This window comes from Lonchura striata, chromosome 10, assembly GCF_050655825.1.
Source record: "Lonchura striata isolate lonStrDom1 chromosome 10, ASM5065582v1, whole genome shotgun sequence".
Lineage (NCBI taxonomy): Eukaryota > Metazoa > Chordata > Aves > Passeriformes > Estrildidae > Lonchura > Lonchura striata.
The window spans coordinates 24,527,485-24,542,229 of record NC_140712.1 but is presented as its reverse complement, the minus strand read 5'-3'; the positions used below and the strand labels follow the sequence as shown (position 1 = coordinate 24,542,229).

The 14,745-nt window shown below is 50.5% G+C and overlaps 1 protein-coding gene across 2 annotated transcripts in view; it reads left to right on the top strand.

Annotated features, from left to right (window-relative positions):
- The window catches only part of UACA (uveal autoantigen with coiled-coil domains and ankyrin repeats), a 28,911-nt gene extending 14,494 nt beyond the window's left edge, over nucleotides 1–14,417 (top strand). The window contains exons 5-19 of one of the 2 annotated variants that reach the window (XM_021543432.4): nucleotides 44–101; nucleotides 1,002–1,072; nucleotides 1,208–1,314; nucleotides 2,142–2,323; nucleotides 2,757–2,794; nucleotides 2,924–3,007; nucleotides 3,547–3,654; nucleotides 4,589–4,621; nucleotides 5,120–5,218; nucleotides 5,418–5,454; nucleotides 6,297–6,349; nucleotides 7,985–10,645; nucleotides 11,215–11,367; nucleotides 12,577–12,642; nucleotides 12,720–14,417. In XM_021543432.4, coding sequence (XP_021399107.2) covers nucleotides 44–101; nucleotides 1,002–1,072; nucleotides 1,208–1,314; nucleotides 2,142–2,323; nucleotides 2,757–2,794; nucleotides 2,924–3,007; nucleotides 3,547–3,654; nucleotides 4,589–4,621; nucleotides 5,120–5,218; nucleotides 5,418–5,454; nucleotides 6,297–6,349; nucleotides 7,985–10,645; nucleotides 11,215–11,367; nucleotides 12,577–12,642; nucleotides 12,720–12,791 — 3,822 coding nt within the window. In that variant the 3' untranslated portion in view covers nucleotides 12,792–14,417. The remainder of the gene's footprint in view (nucleotides 1–43; nucleotides 102–1,001; nucleotides 1,073–1,207; nucleotides 1,315–2,141; nucleotides 2,324–2,756; nucleotides 2,795–2,923; nucleotides 3,008–3,546; nucleotides 3,655–4,588; nucleotides 4,622–5,119; nucleotides 5,219–5,417; nucleotides 5,455–6,296; nucleotides 6,350–7,984; nucleotides 10,646–11,214; nucleotides 11,368–12,576; nucleotides 12,643–12,719) is intronic. The other variant, XM_021543433.4, reaches the window with a different exon arrangement.
- The last annotated feature ends 328 nt before the right edge of the window (nucleotides 14,418–14,745 follow it).

Sequence of the window (14,745 nt, the reverse complement as noted above, 5' to 3'; positions counted from 1 at the left end):
AGTCTGGATTCTGGTTGATAACTGGGATTATTTATTTTAACAGTACAATTGTCCGACAGAGAATGTGGATCTCCAGGGAAGAACTGCTCTTCATGATGCAGGTGAAGGGGTTTGCTTTGCTGGTAACTGTATGGAAATGAAGATTTAATTAATGGGCTGACTTCCAGATGGACTCAATTCCTCTCCTTTAATTTTGGTGGCTGTAGTAGGAGGGAGCATTTTATATTGTCATGACATTTGTCCTCAATAATGAATTAACAGTCGTGTGGAGCTTGGAGGTCTGGGGTGAAGTTGAGTAAAATCTCTGAGGATCAGGAGCAGAGTTTTGGGGCAGTGCTGAGAGCAGTGAAGACCCTTTCCTCTGGGTTTTCTGCAGCCTCCTGGTGCTGCAGGGTGTCTGGCCCAGCAGTGGCTGATGGCTTTTGGGTGCTGTGAGAGCAGAGCCCTGCAGCCTTGTCAGGCTTATTGGAAATGCAGACGAAGCCAGTGGGGAGAAATGGTGCTGTCTGACTCAGTTCAGAAGGCTGAATGATTTCTTTATTGTAACTATGCTAAAATACATTAATATACTATTTAAAGGAAGATAATGAAGCTACATAGCTACTTGGTCTAACTCCCAAATCTAACTCACAACTTGTGACCCTCTCTGACAGTCCAGCCCCAGGTGGGTTGGATTGGCCACCAGGCTCAAACAATCCTCACCAGAATCCAACCAAGCAATCACCGCAGGGAAACAATTCTCCAAACACATTCCACAGGGGAAAACAAGGAGCAGAAAGAGAAATTGTTTTCTCTTTCCTCTCTCTGTGCACCTCAATGAAAAATCCTGAGGGAGAAATGCGCCTGTGACAAGGCTTCAGCTCAGCTCTGGGGATTTTGGTGAAGCACACGCACACCCAGGGCTGTGCCTGGGGCATCCCCAGGCTGCTGTCACAGCACAAGGTCCCCTCCCTGCCCTGTGCCACCTCCCTGCCCTGTGTCACTCCCTGCTCTGTCCCCAGCCATGTCCGACTGCTCTGCCAGCATCCAGCTGCTCTGCGACCACGGCGCCGCCGTCAACTGCAAGGACGGGGTAAGGGGCTGCCTCCCCTCCTGCTGCAGGTCCTGCTGCTCACGGGGGGCTCCCTGTGCCCCCTCCCTGCCCTCAGCCTGTCCTGCTGGCCCCCTGTGCCCCCTCCCTGCCCTCAGCCCGTGTCTGTGCCCCCAGGACGGGAGGACACCGCTGGTGCTGGCCACCCAGATGTGCCGCCCCGCGCTCTGCCAGCTGCTCCTCGACAGGGGGGCCGATGTCAACGCCAGGGACAAGCAGAGCAGGTGAGGCCCGGGGGGCACTCCGGGGGTCCCGCTGGCACGGGAGGGAGCGCTGCCCCTCGGCACAGTGCGTGCGCTCAGCCTGGGATTAGTTCAGCACTGGATCTGTTCAGGGAAACCTGGCCTCTGCCTGGCAGAGAAACCTGGCCTGTTCTCCTGCTGGCATCCAGAATATTCCCAGGTGTGTTCTTGCCAGCAGGGAACCTGCACTTGGTTGTTCAAAGGGTCTTTCTGCCCCAAGCAGCCTTTGGGATCAACGTGCACGATGGGCTGTGGCAAAAGTGGTGCTCTGGCAAGAATTCCTGAGTGCACTGGAGCTCCCAAGGGACACTGAGCTGTTTATTCCTGGGGCCAGGGGAGGGGTTCTGTCTGTGGCTGCTGCTTTTGCCAGTTATTTCTTGGACAAGTCCTGGGGCTGCCATGAGATAAAGGCTGGCTACTCACATTGCACGTCCTGCAGCTGGGGAGTGTTTGGGGAATCTGCCAGGGCTCCCAGGACCCCCTGTCCAAACCTTGCCTAAATTCTTTGCCTGGTGTTTGTTGAGACTTGTACCTGGTAGAGGAAACCAAAGTCATGGGAGCTCTCCAAACACCGGGTGACTTTCAAAGGCAGCGGGTCTGGTTTTGTGGAAATATTGTTGTTGTGGTGGGTTTGTTTGCTCTTTCACAAATATTTAAACATTGCCCCAGTGACTCTGGAAAGCTGTTTCCCCTGTGGACAGAGGGGAGGTGCCTTGGCTGAGGTTTCTGTGTCGGACAGCGGGGTCAGCTCTGCGGGTGATGCTCTGGGGGTCCCCTCACCTCTCAGCCCCGTCTCTCTCCCCTCCCAGGACTGCCCTCATGCTGGGCTGTGAGTATGGCTGCAAGGATGCCGTGGAGGTGTTGCTCAGGAATGGTGCTGACGTTGCCTTGACCGATGGCCTTGGGCATGACTGTGCTTACTATGCCAGGATTGGGGACAATATTGACATTTTGGCTTTAATCAAAGCTGCCCTTGAGGACTCCAGCAGAGGTAGGAGTGACCTACAACACCTTCCCTTGGGTGGAATTGTGGCCCTGCTCCTGTGGCTCCGGGAGCTGTTTGGGAGGGCAGCTGTGCTCCTTTGACCACAGAGGTCATGAGCTGCCTGGTTTGGAGGGGAAGGGCAGTTCTTGGGGTTGTGTGGCTTTAGCAAAGCTTTTAAGAGCGTTGCAGGTTCTGATGCCTCAAGGGCTTAACGGTATTGATCATGGGAGTTATTTACCCTTATTTATAGAAATTAGCCTTTGTTTTGTAGGAAACCTTCTGGATGTTTCCACGTTTGATTAGCTGGGGGTGTGGTGAACTATTTTTTTAAATGCCCTCCCAGGGTGGAAGGGGGATGGAATTAGCTGAATGTGTTGTTGTTTCATGGATCTGAAGGAAATGCTTTTTGTAACTCCCTATTTTTGTGGTGCTTTTTTAGGGAGAGACAGCATGAAGAGAGGGCAGGCTGAGCAGAAGGTACTTGCTGGGGCTGTTTGTCACCGAGGTGTTGAGAGGGGATCATTTGTGTGGGTTTGGTGACCCCGGTCCCAGTGGGAGCTGGGGTGGTACAGGGATCTGAGGGATGTTCTCCTGCTGCACTGCCAGGTCACCAGCGTGTCCCAGAAGTGGGGCCGGGGCTGTGGAGCACAGGAGGAGCCCAGAGTGTTCCAGAAGGAGCCCAGCACTCAGGTGGGTGGGGAGCACCCTGTGGTGCCCCCAGGGATCAGGAGCCACTAAAGGCAGGCTGGGCTGCTGAAGTGAGCCCTGATCATGCACTGCTCTTTGCTTAACCCCTAATTGCATGATGTGCGCTGTGGCAATGATGCTGATGAGCTGTAAACTTTTTTTTTTCAGGAAAAAAACTGCACTTTTTCAGCTAATAAATAGTTGGAAGTGTCCCTGTCTTAACCTTTCCTACCTCTTAACCTTCTGCCTCTGCAGCAAAGTCAGTCACAAGTGAGGAAGATTTATTTTTTTAACATTCTCAAGAGATGTATGTTTGTGTCATACTAAAAATAATCTGTGTCATAGTTGTTCTACTAAGCAGCATTAATTTTCCCATCTCATTCCCATGTCATTGCAGTTTTCAAAAGGCTAGGCAGGGCTTGGAGTCCTCAGTAAATCTGAAGATTTAAATCTGTTAGCTCAGAGTCTTCACCTTTCCCAATGTGTGTGTAGTGTGGGGAGGCCTTAATTTTCGTTTTTAAGTGTCATATTTCACTTGTAAGGACTTGGAGCTGGAAAACCAAGATTTGAAGGAGCGGATGAGAGAAGTGCAGGAGGAGCAGAGGATGCTGCTGGACAGGATCAGTGGGCTGCAGCTGCAGCTCAGTGAGGTAACCCAAGGCTTGGGGTGCCTGCCTGGAGCCTGGAACCCCCGTGGGGTCAGGATGTGGTGCCCACGGCTTTCCTGGGAGTTATGCAGTGTGTGTCACTCACTGCCTGCTGGAAACGCCTGGGGGCTTGTAGTTCCACTGGAGCTGTGAGGAGGCTGATGCTGTGTCCTTCCCTGGCACCCAGAAATTTGGGGAACAGCATTGCTGGCTCTGCCCCCCAGTGCAGCTGAGCCCTGGGCTGCTCTGGAGGGCTGGGCTTTGGAGACTGAGCTTCTTCTCTCCATTAAATGTGCTGGTGTGTGGCAGGGCTTTGTCATCAGCTGCTTTCCCAGCTGTTACTGGACATGGAAGCACATAGAAAAAAATAAATCTTCAATAGGCAAGAAAGCAAAGCCAAAGGTTTTCAACAGAAGTTTCTCACCAAATTTGAAATGTTGATTTTTAAAAAAATTCTCTCTTTTTGGAACTCTGAGTGTAGCTTGTAGAAAGAAAACAAAGGGGATTTTTTGTTGCTTTTTTGCTTTGTGGAGGCTGTCTCTTTGCTGTATTTTTGTAGAGGTACAAAAATATGCAGCTTCTCCTAAATGTGGCCCATGGATAGAAAGAATATTTCTTAGTGCAGTCCCTGGCTTGTCTGAACTCCTGTTTTAAGCATTGCCTTTATAAAATAAACTTCTTAATAGAAACTTTCCCAAATCAGCAAACTTCTTCTGGAAAGTCTGAGCTGGAAAACAGGAGATATTCCAGTTCCCAGAGCCATTGGTCTGTCAGCCATCCTGGCTAGAGAAATAGGAAACAGAGCAATAAAGCTGGGTGGAAAATGGAAGGGGAGATTGGAATCTGGGCTGGATTTGTCAGCTGATGAACTGTGTGTGAATCCCTTAAACATCATTGAGAAAATGAATTGGGGGGGATTTTCTTGTCATTTTTGCAGGAGCAAATGTTTGCAGATGATCTTGAGAATGAGGTAGGATGTGTCACCTGCAGGTGTAACAGCACTGGGGAGTAGGGGGAGCAGCTCTCTTTTATTTCCTCTGCAGTTTTAAGTACGTTGCTTAAAAGCTACTAAAAATGCCAAATGAAGCATCTATTGCTCTGGTTCAGTTTATGCAGCTGCACAGCATTTCTGTTCCTGCAAATAATGACCATTCCCATGGCTCCTTTAAAGCAATTAAGCACACTGATAATATTAAGCATCTCTGTAGTGACTCTCAGTAATGCAAGACTAACCAATATGAATTACTTAAACAGTAGCAGGTTATGTTGGTGCATATTCTTGACTCATTCTTCAAGACTCCTCCTGTAGAGGAGCAGTCTTGAAGAGCAATTCCAGAAGCAAAATGAGGGATTCTTTTGGTGCTGATCTTGGTTGAAGTTCTGTCTAAACTCTTCAAGAAGTTCCTTGAGGTCTTACTAACCTGTCCATTCTTGTGGCTTTGGCTATGTGGCACTCCTTCCCTTTCAGAAAGATGAGCTGAAGAAAATCCTGACTACCAAGGAAAAGCAGCAGGAAGAAAGTTTAAGGACTATTGAAGCTCTCAAAGCTAAACTCAAGTATTATGAAGTACGTTGAATGATTCGAAATGGGATATAGCAATTGATACTTACAGTAGGAAGCACTTCAGCATTTTAAATTGCTGAAACTGCTGAATGGTTATCTCATTGCAAAATCTTTCCCTGCCCCTTCACCCCTAGTTTAACGTAGAGCAGAAATTTGAAATAAATTTGCAGCTTCACTTTTGTTTCTTGCCCTTTGATTTTAGGGCGACTCTGCGGGGTCTGGAGGTAACTTTGGAAACAGTGAGTACAGTCAGTTGTTAAGGCTTGCTGTGCATGGGGGGGGGGTTGGAATGCAGGGATAAAAGGGGGTTTTGGTCATCTCTTCCTGTTGCTGAAGTGCAGCCAGGCCTCGTGTCCAGCCCTGGGAGCTGAGCTGTGTTTGGAGGAGCTGCCAGGGTGCCACTGATCCATCTCCCAGGAGTGCCTGGCCGTGGCACACGGGCTGGGGGCTCTGCTGTGTGCTCTGCGAGCTGGGCAGCATCCCTGCTCCCAGGGGAGCAGCCCTCTCCATCCTTGCGGGCTGAGCAGTGCCCTGCCTGGCTCAGGGGCTGCACTGGGTCAGGTCAGAGCTGGGGTGGAGCAGCTTTGACTTCAGCTCGGCACCTGAGCTCCCACTTGGGAGAGGAGTGAAGCCATTCCCAGGAGCTGGAGCCTCCTGCACCCAGCCCAGCTGCAGACCTGCCTTGCACTTGTGTAGCACAAGGGCTCTTGACAGATTAAATGGTATTTTGAGTGGCTGGCTGCCTGGCAGGAGGAGTCATGGATGTGGAGTGCAGGGGATGCTTTCCCTGCTGAGGTCTCGTGCAGACATGAGCTGGGCAAGCTGCCAGCTCTGACCCTTCTGCAGGACCAGAGCCCAGCCTGGCAAACCACTCCTCTCCTCCTCCTTGGAGGACTTTGGCCAGGCTTCCTGTGGGGATTAATTAAGTAGAACTTGTTTTAATAACAAGTACTTAAACACCAGCCTTCAGCCTAGTGTGACCCCAGCGACCAGAATAAAGCTGGGCAGGAAAATCAGTGTTCTTGTGATTGTGTTCCTGTTTTTAACCAGAGCCTAAACACTGTTTGCTTTGAAAATCCAGGAAAAGAAGATTTATTACTTAAACAAGGCCAAGCGTTTGCAGTGGAATCCCAGGTAATAAATATTTTACCACTGGAAGGAACTCTGAGATAGTCGTGCTGGGGAAGCTAAATGTGCTTATAAAAGTGTGTTTATTGAGCATTGCTTCTGAGCACACAGTTTTGGGCAATTCTTGCTTTTCTGTGTTTATTTTTTACTGTGGCTGCCCTCTAGAGTCCTGTCTGTGACAGGGCTGTAAATGCTGGGAGCTGCTGGGTCTGTCCTGAGCTCTCCTCAGCGTGTTTTACACAGTCACTCTGGAAACTGGGGATTCATCTCCATCATATTTTTCTAATTTAATAATATATAGTAGTATAATTAGAATACAATTATAATATTAAAATAAAATAATATAATATACTGATTCTTTAATTTTCTTGCCTGCTATGATAAGAATTCCCTGACAATTCTGTTTGGTAGCTATCAATCTTTTAAAACAACAATTTGGGTATAAACAAGGTCCAGCAGACCCCTTGGGGGGGTGGAGTGAGATGGTGTTGAAGGTCCCTTCCAACACAGACCCTTCTAAAGTTCCACGTGGCTGCATTCCTCAGTCTTTTTAGCAAGAAGGGTCTGTTAGCCATGGCATTCTCTGCTCTGATTCCTTATAAAATCATTTTCACACACATGAGGGATGGGAGCAATGTCTTAATAAATTAAATTTGTTCTAGCAGATGAGTGATTAAATATGAATGCAGAACAAGGGAAGTGGAATGAATGCATTATACCTGCCCCTGTAGGTTTAGATGGGATATTGGGAAGGGATGGTTCCTTGGGAGAGTGGGGAGGAGCTGCAATGGAATTCCCAGAGAAGCTGTGGCTGCCCCTGGCAGTGTCCCAGGCCAGGCTGGATGGGGTTTGGAGCAGCCTGGCACAGTGGGAGGTGTCCCTGCCATGGCAGGGGTGGCACTGGAAGGGCTTTAAGGTCCTTCCAACCCAAACCATTCCGTGATTGGGAAGCAATAATGCAGAGCTGTAACTGAGTTTTTTGCTGTTAAAAGCTGAAATACTTGTTCTCTAATAGGGGCAAGAATCACTTGCTGTTAAAAAAAAAAAAAACAAAAAACAAAACAAAACAAACTCTTGTACTAGTGATGCTCAGATCAACTGGATTTTAGACAGTTCCCATATTAAATAATAGCAGTTCCTGTGGCAGGCACATTCTTCTCTCTCAGATTTTTTCATAGAGGAGCACAGAGAGAAGAAAAAGAAAACGATTTCTATTTCTGCTCCTTGTTTTTCCCCTGTGGGATGTGTTGGGAGAATTGTTTACCTGGGGTGATTGCTTGGTTGGATTCTGGTGAGGATGGTTTGAGCCTGGTGGCCAATCCAACCCACCTGGGGCTGGGCTCTCAGAGAGGGTCAGGAGTTGTGAGTTAGATATGGGAGTTAGAAAAAGCAGATTTGTAGTTTTAGTATCTCCTTTAAATAGTGTATTAATGTATTTTAGCATAGTTATAATAAAGAAATCGTTCAGCCTTCTGAACTGGAGTCAGTCACCATTGTTTCTTCCCAGTGGGTTCACCTGCATTTATAATAAGTGCCCATGTGAAATAGTGGCAGTCCCCATGTTAAATAATAAGCAATAAGCATGTGTACATGACCTGTCCGAGTTGTGAACTTTTATTTTTTGTGCCAATTTCCCTGCAGTCCAGGTCTCTGCTGAGGCCCCTGGAGCTCTCCCTGCCTGCCCAGGCGCCCAGCTGCGAGAAGGAGGCTCTGAAGAAGGAGCTGGAGAGCCTGAGGAGCTGCCTGGGGGCAGCCAAGGAGGAGATCAGCAAGCTGCAGAGGGAGCTGGCCCTGAAGGGCTCGGAGTGCAGGGCTCTGGCCTCGGAGTGCGAGAGGAGCAAGGCGGAGTCGGACAGCCAGGTCAGGCAGCTGGAGGACGCCCTGAAGGACGTGCAGAAGAGGATGTTCGACTCTGAGGGCAAAGTGAAGCAGATGCAGAGCCACTTCCTGGCTCTCAAGGAGCACCTGGCCAGCGAGGTGGCCTCGGGGAGCGCCAAGGTGACGGAGGAGCTCAAGGAGCAGCTCCGGGAGATGAAAGCCAAGTACGAGGGAGCCTCGGCCGAGGTGGGGAAACTGAGGAACCAGATCAAGCAGAACGAACTGCTGGTGGCAGAGTTCCAGAGGGACGAGGGCAGGCTGGTGGAGGAAAACAAAAGGTTGCAGAAGGAGCTCGTGAAGGTGGAGATGGAGCGAGATGAAAGGGGCAGGAACGTCACGGAGTTGGAAGGGCAGCTCAGGGAGACGGCAGCCAAACTGGCGCAGTCTGTGAGCGCAGAGCAGTTTGAGAACATGAAGGGTTTGCTGTCAGGCGAGGTGAATGAGAAAGCAGGGAGGCTGGCAGAGGTGGAAGGGGAGCTGGAGAAGCTGCAGGCAGAGGTTGTGCTGTTACAGAGGGAGGCTGAGAGTCAGAGAGCTCAGCTGGCACGGCATGTGAAGGCAGAGGAGCACGAGCAAATGAGGAGTGGGTTTGAGCAGAGGGAGGAGGAGCTGGGGAAGGCAATTTCTGAGCTATCACACAAGAATGAGACTCTGCAGAAGGAGCTTGAAAGATTGCAGGCTGATAACAAGGTGCTGAAGCAGCAAGTCCAAATGCTAAAAACTGAAATTAAAAGCCAGAATGTGCCTTTAAAAATTCATGAGGAGTTGAAGAAAGCAAATGATCTGGCTGTGGGTGACCTGACAAAAAAGCTTTTTGACATAACAAAGAAGTACAATGAAAGCAAAGCAGAAGCTGAAAAGTTGCTGGCAGAGAAGAACGACTTAAATGAGAATATCAGCCACTTGCAAGCTGTGTACCTGTCTCCAGAGCAGCACAAGAAAGAGGTGGAAGCTTTAAAATCGAATGGGATTGAGCTTGAAAAGCAGCTTGCTGAGCTTCGGAAGAAATACGATGAGGAGCAAGCAAAAGCGGGCAAACTGGTGACCGAGGTCACTGGCCTGAGGGAGACCCTGAGGGATCAGTACGTGCTGGCAACCACACATGAGGAGGTTAAAACTGTCCTGAACAGCACCCTGGAAAAAACCAACGGGGAGCTGTCAGATCTGAAGGGCAAAATTGGAGAGATAAAGCAAGAGTTCCTGAGGGTAAACGAAGAAAATGGAGCTTTAAAAAACAAGGTGAAACTCTTACAGAACCAATTAAAGACGGAGTATATCAGTTTAAAAGATCACGAAGCCACGGTGAACGCTTTAAATAAAAGCGTGCAAGAGCTGCAGGAGAGCAACGCCGCCCTGAGGGCTGAGCACCAGAGGGGGCAAGATGAAATCTCACAGCTGCACGCAGAAATGGAAGCCCAGAAGAAGGAGCTGGACACCATTCAGGAGTGCATCAAGTCCAAGTACACGCCGGTGGGCCCCTTGGAGGACGGAGAGCAGAGCTCGGGCGGCGCGGCGAGGGAGCTGAGGGCACGGCTGCAGGAGCAGGAGCAGCGGCGCAGGGCGAGCGAGGAGGACGCGCAGAGGTGCCGGGAGGAGAACGAGAAGCTCCGGAGCGGCGTGCTGTCCATCCAGAAGGACCTGCAGCAGAGCCAGCTGCTGGCAGAGCAGTCCCGCCGGCTGGAGAGGCTGTGCGCCAGCAGCATGGAGGGGCTGAGCCGGCAGCTGAGGGCTCTGCTGGGGAAGCTGACGGGGCAGGAGGGCCGGCAGGACGCGGCCGCGGCTCCGCAGCCGCCGGCGGGGCAGCTGGAGGCGCTGAGCGAGGCTCTGGGCCGCACCGTGGAGGAGCTGCAGGAGGCCCTGAGCAGGAAGGAGCAGCGCTACCGTGAGGAGTCCCTCAGGGTCGCGGAGCTGCAGCGGGAGCTGGCCCGGCTGCAGGAGTGCTCGGTGCCGCGGGCGGAATTCACCCGGCTGCAGGAAGGGCTGCAGGGCGAGGTCGCGGCCCTCAGGCGCAGCCTGCGGGAGAAGGAGGCGGAAAGCCAAGGCAGGAGCCAGGAGGTGCTGCGGCTGCAGGCGGAGCTGCAGCTGAGCCAGCGGGCCTTGGCCGAGCTGCGGAGCCAGGAGGTGGTGGCCATGGCGGAGTACAGCTCCATGAAGGGGGCCCTGGAGGCCCAGGTGAGCAGCATGGCTGGCCACCTGGCCAGCATCAGCCACAAGTACGAGCAGGCCTGCGAGGAGGCCCTGCAGGCCAGGAGGAGCGAGCTGTCCCTCAAGGACGAGAAGGAGCTGCTCCAGATGAGGAGCTGCAGCATCGAGCAGGAGATCAAAGACCAGAAGGAGAGGTGTGACAAATCCCTGACGACCATTATTGACCTGCAGAAGAGGATCCAGGAGTCTGCAAAGCAGGTGGAAGCCAAGGACAACAAGGTGAGATCTGGGCTTCATGCTCCTGGTGCTCTCAGCTCAGCATTCGGGGGCTGGGCTGCAGCTCCTGAGGTGCTCCAGCACCACTTTGTGCTGAGCATTAGGAACCCAGGGCTGGCCCACAGCAGCTGAAGTCCTGATTTTGCATTATGCAAAGTTTTTCCAGTCCCTTATATGTCGTGGACATTGTGTAGTGTTTAAATCTTGTAAAAGCTTGAGACTTCTGGGGATGTCGGTTCCCGCTTCCTCTGGAGATGTGTTTGTTGGGCATCTCTGACTTGCCTTCTAAAGGTTCACTGTTCCTCCTAGAAGTTAGACCTGGAATATCCTCAGAGCCTCCCTTTTTTCAGTTTCTTACATCACTGCTGAGCTGCAGGGTCTGTACCTGACACCCCCGGGTGCCAGGGAGCACAGTGGGAACCAGCATGTCAAGAAAGCAAAGTCCTCTCGTAGCAAGCTGGGACAAAGACCCTTCAGTGCTTGCTGGGCTTCACCAGACTCAGTGTTAAAGAGCAGTTTGCAGTGAGACATCCTTAAATGGTGTTTTCCGTGTTTTTTTTTTTTTAAAAAAGATAACAGAGCTGCTGAACGACGTGGAGCGGCTGAAGCAGGCTCTCAACGGCTTGTCCCAGCTGACATACACCACTGGGATCCCCTCCAAGAGGCACAACCAGCAGGTGGAACTGCTCCAGAGCCAAGTGAAAACACTCCAGCAGCAGCTGGCTGTAAGTGCTCGCACAAGGTGCTGTCTGATGTGCAGTAGCATTGCCTGATTCCCCGTGCAAACAGGGAAATGAGGATGTGCCCGCTGGAGCAGGGGTGGCATGCAGCCTCACTCTTCACAAGTGCACTGCCCCTTGTTTGCTTGGGCTTTTCCCCCTCCGTTCTGCTTCTCTGTAAGGTTTTTTTTTCTGCTTTCCTGTTCGATTTGAGTTGCAACACTTGACAGGTTTTCCAGATAAAAAGGATATAAGCAAAGTGGAAGAATCTGTGCTTATGGGATGCTCTGCTGTAATCCTGCCAAGACCATCCCTGAAGGCTCAGCTGTAGTTATTTCTTACAACCGTGTATTTTTTCTCACCTTGGAAGGGTGAGGTGGTAATTTCTTAATGGCTTTCAGTTGTGTTCCTCTGCCTGCAAGCCTGGGGTGTTGTTGTTTGCCACGAAGCACTGGCAGAGCAGAGGGCACGTCCTGAGTGCTGGGATTTTGTGCTGCACGCTTCTGTGGCTTCAGTGAAGCTCATTATTAGAGCTGTGTCTGAGCAAAGTGAGTTCTGCTCCTGCTCAGATTCGCCAACACATCTATCAGAGTATCTGCAGGGCTGATTCTTACCAGGCGAAGTGTTCTAAAATGGGTGTTTTTAACCAAATAGCTGATGCTGGTGATGAAGCAGTGTGCAGGGCTGTCACTGTTGTATTGAGGACAGGTGAAGGAAGCGACATGACTCCTACATTTTTGGAAGGTGAAAGCTGAGTTCATTAGCCTCACATTCTTTTTCTAGCTAGTTCTGAGAAGGCTGGACCTGATTGATCTTCAGCCAATACTCCTTACAATATTGGTTCATTAGGAACAACGCTTTCCTTGTAAACACCTTACAAGTAATAACAAGTTCAAAATACTAGCTGTAGGAATGTTTTAATTCTTCTGAGTTTTCTCAAGTTTATCTGACTTTTTCTGACCAGACTCCCAACCACCACAAGGGACCAGGAGCTGGGCTCTGATGGTTCTCACCAGCTCAGGAGGTTCTGTGGTCTCAGCTCTGGCTGGCTCCGGCAGCCTCCCAGCAGAAAAGCAGTCACTCTTTTGCCCTGATTAGTGGAAGGGATAGCAGTTAGAGCTGGAAATGCAGCTTTGCTTGCTGTGGCAGTGCCCAGGGCTGGAGGGGCAGGGTTGGAGGCGTGGGGAGCTCACCTGGTGTCCCGGTGTCTCGCAGGACGCGGCGCGGCAGCACCAGGAGGTGGTGGCAGTGTACAGGACACACCTGCTCAGCGCCGTGCAGGTGAGGCTGCAGAGCCCCTGGGGGTGGTGGGGGTGCCCAGAGGGATTCCCTGTGGTTGTGACTGTTTGCTCCTGCAGGGACACATGGATGAAGACGTGCAGGCTGCCCTGCTGCAGATCATCCGCATGCGGCAGGGCCTGGTGTGCTGAGGCGGCTCTGCTGCTGTGCTCGTGGCACCGAGAGCCTCCTCCGTGCTGCTGTCACACACTGCTGGTGGCAGGGCTGCACCCACAGCCCCCCAGCACCAAACAGCTCCCAAAGCTGAAGCCTTTTCTCCTCATCGAACACTAAACCGGGCCTGTGGCGTTTCAGGCCTGGCACTGTTTCCATGAGGTGGATAAAAAGTATAGAGCATCTATTAAAACTGTCAAAATGATGACATGGAGGTTAAATTAATGTCTGATTGACCACTTATTAAAGCAGGACCTATACCCAGAAGCTCCAGTTGATCCTCGAACTTGAACTCTCACGGGATGGTTAAAAATAAACTGTGCAGAGCAGTGTGGCTGAGTGTTGTAGCTGGGGATGTCCCTTAATGATGAAGAGAAAGTGGCTCATTTGTCACACTGCCTGAGCAGGATGGGCTGTGACACGCAGGAAGGTGTTTTGCTGTCTCTTGTAACTTGGCTGGCCAAGTTACAGCCTTTATTTAATATATAACCTTAAGATTTAGTGCCTTTGCTTCTACAAGACTTAAAAAAAATCAGGTTTTCCATTAAAACACTAACAGTCCCTGCCCTCCCTCCCCTCAGAGTGTTCCTGAATGCTTCAATCCTGACTCCTGCAGGCTGGAGAGTGGGGCTGGAGGGGCTGGTTTGGGGAGCAGCAGCTGGATCCCAGTGCCGTGGTCCTGCACAGTTTCACTCCTCGTCAGGGTGGGACTGAGCAGTCGGTGAGGCAGTGGATTTTCAAGCACCAGCTCTGAGCTGTAAATGATGTGCTTTAATCTTATTTATGGGGGAAGATGTCAGTAGTGAGGATTAATGGGAGGAGAATTTTTAATTGCTGGAATCTCCCCATGAAACAAGGCTTCATTTTTAGCTGAAGGATGGTTTCCATAAGGAAGTTTTATGAAAAAAAAAAAAAAAACACCATGAAATTTGTTACTGTTCAAGGGAAGTCTTTGAAAAACGAGCCTGTTAAGGAATGGAGCTGTTTAAATTGAACACCAGTGAGTGCTGACCTCAGTCTGCTTTTTAAAAGCCTTTGCTGATAACCACCAAGGGGGAATGTGGCATCCTGATGCAGAAAAGCCAAACTTCCTCTCCACATTCCTGAAAAATGAGGGCTGAAGTCAGAGTTCCCTGCTTTGTGTTGTTTGGGCTCCCCCAGCTGTCCCTCCAGGCCTTGGGCTCCTTTTTTTACAGTAGAGTTGTGTTTATCTCCTTTTTTTCCCTCCCTTTTTGGGCAGAGTCTTGTAGGATTGAAGAGGCCACGTGGAGGCTCCAGACAGTGTTGGATGTGCAGGGCAGTTTTTATATAGAAATCCCTTTAATATATTTACTAAATACGTGTCTGTAGTAAAACAGATCTGCTGCTGCTTTCCTTTAGTTTCTTAGAGGACTATTACAGAAAACATCTCAGAGTAAAGAGTTACTTTTTAGCCAAATTCTTTTATGATTGCATTACTTGAAACTTATTGGAGAGGATTTGTTTTGTTGTACTAACTGGCCTGTTTTGATAACTGTGTTTCCTTATCCCAGGGAGTTCTAGGTATGTTTTTCTAAATCTCTCCCATATTACAACATCAATAAAATGGTTTCTTCTTTTTTTTTTTTTTGTATTGTAGTGGTCAATTCTTTTTAAGGTACAGAAATACCAGTGGAGATTTGGGCTTTAACAGGTGTGGATTGTGTAAATCCTGGGAGAGCAGGGGTATCTCCAGGGCTCGTGGAACGAACCAGTCCAGCCACAACGCTCTCCCCTCGCTGGGGAAGGTTCCACATCCATGGGCAGGAGCCAGAGGAGAAATGGGAGGTCAGCAGAGTGTCAGATGCCACCAGAGAGGCCCCAGGGTCCCCTGGAGCAGCAGCGCCACATTAACGAGGTAATGGAGCCTGGAGCTGCTGCTGGCACGGGGCTCTCTTGTGCAGCAGCTCTCTG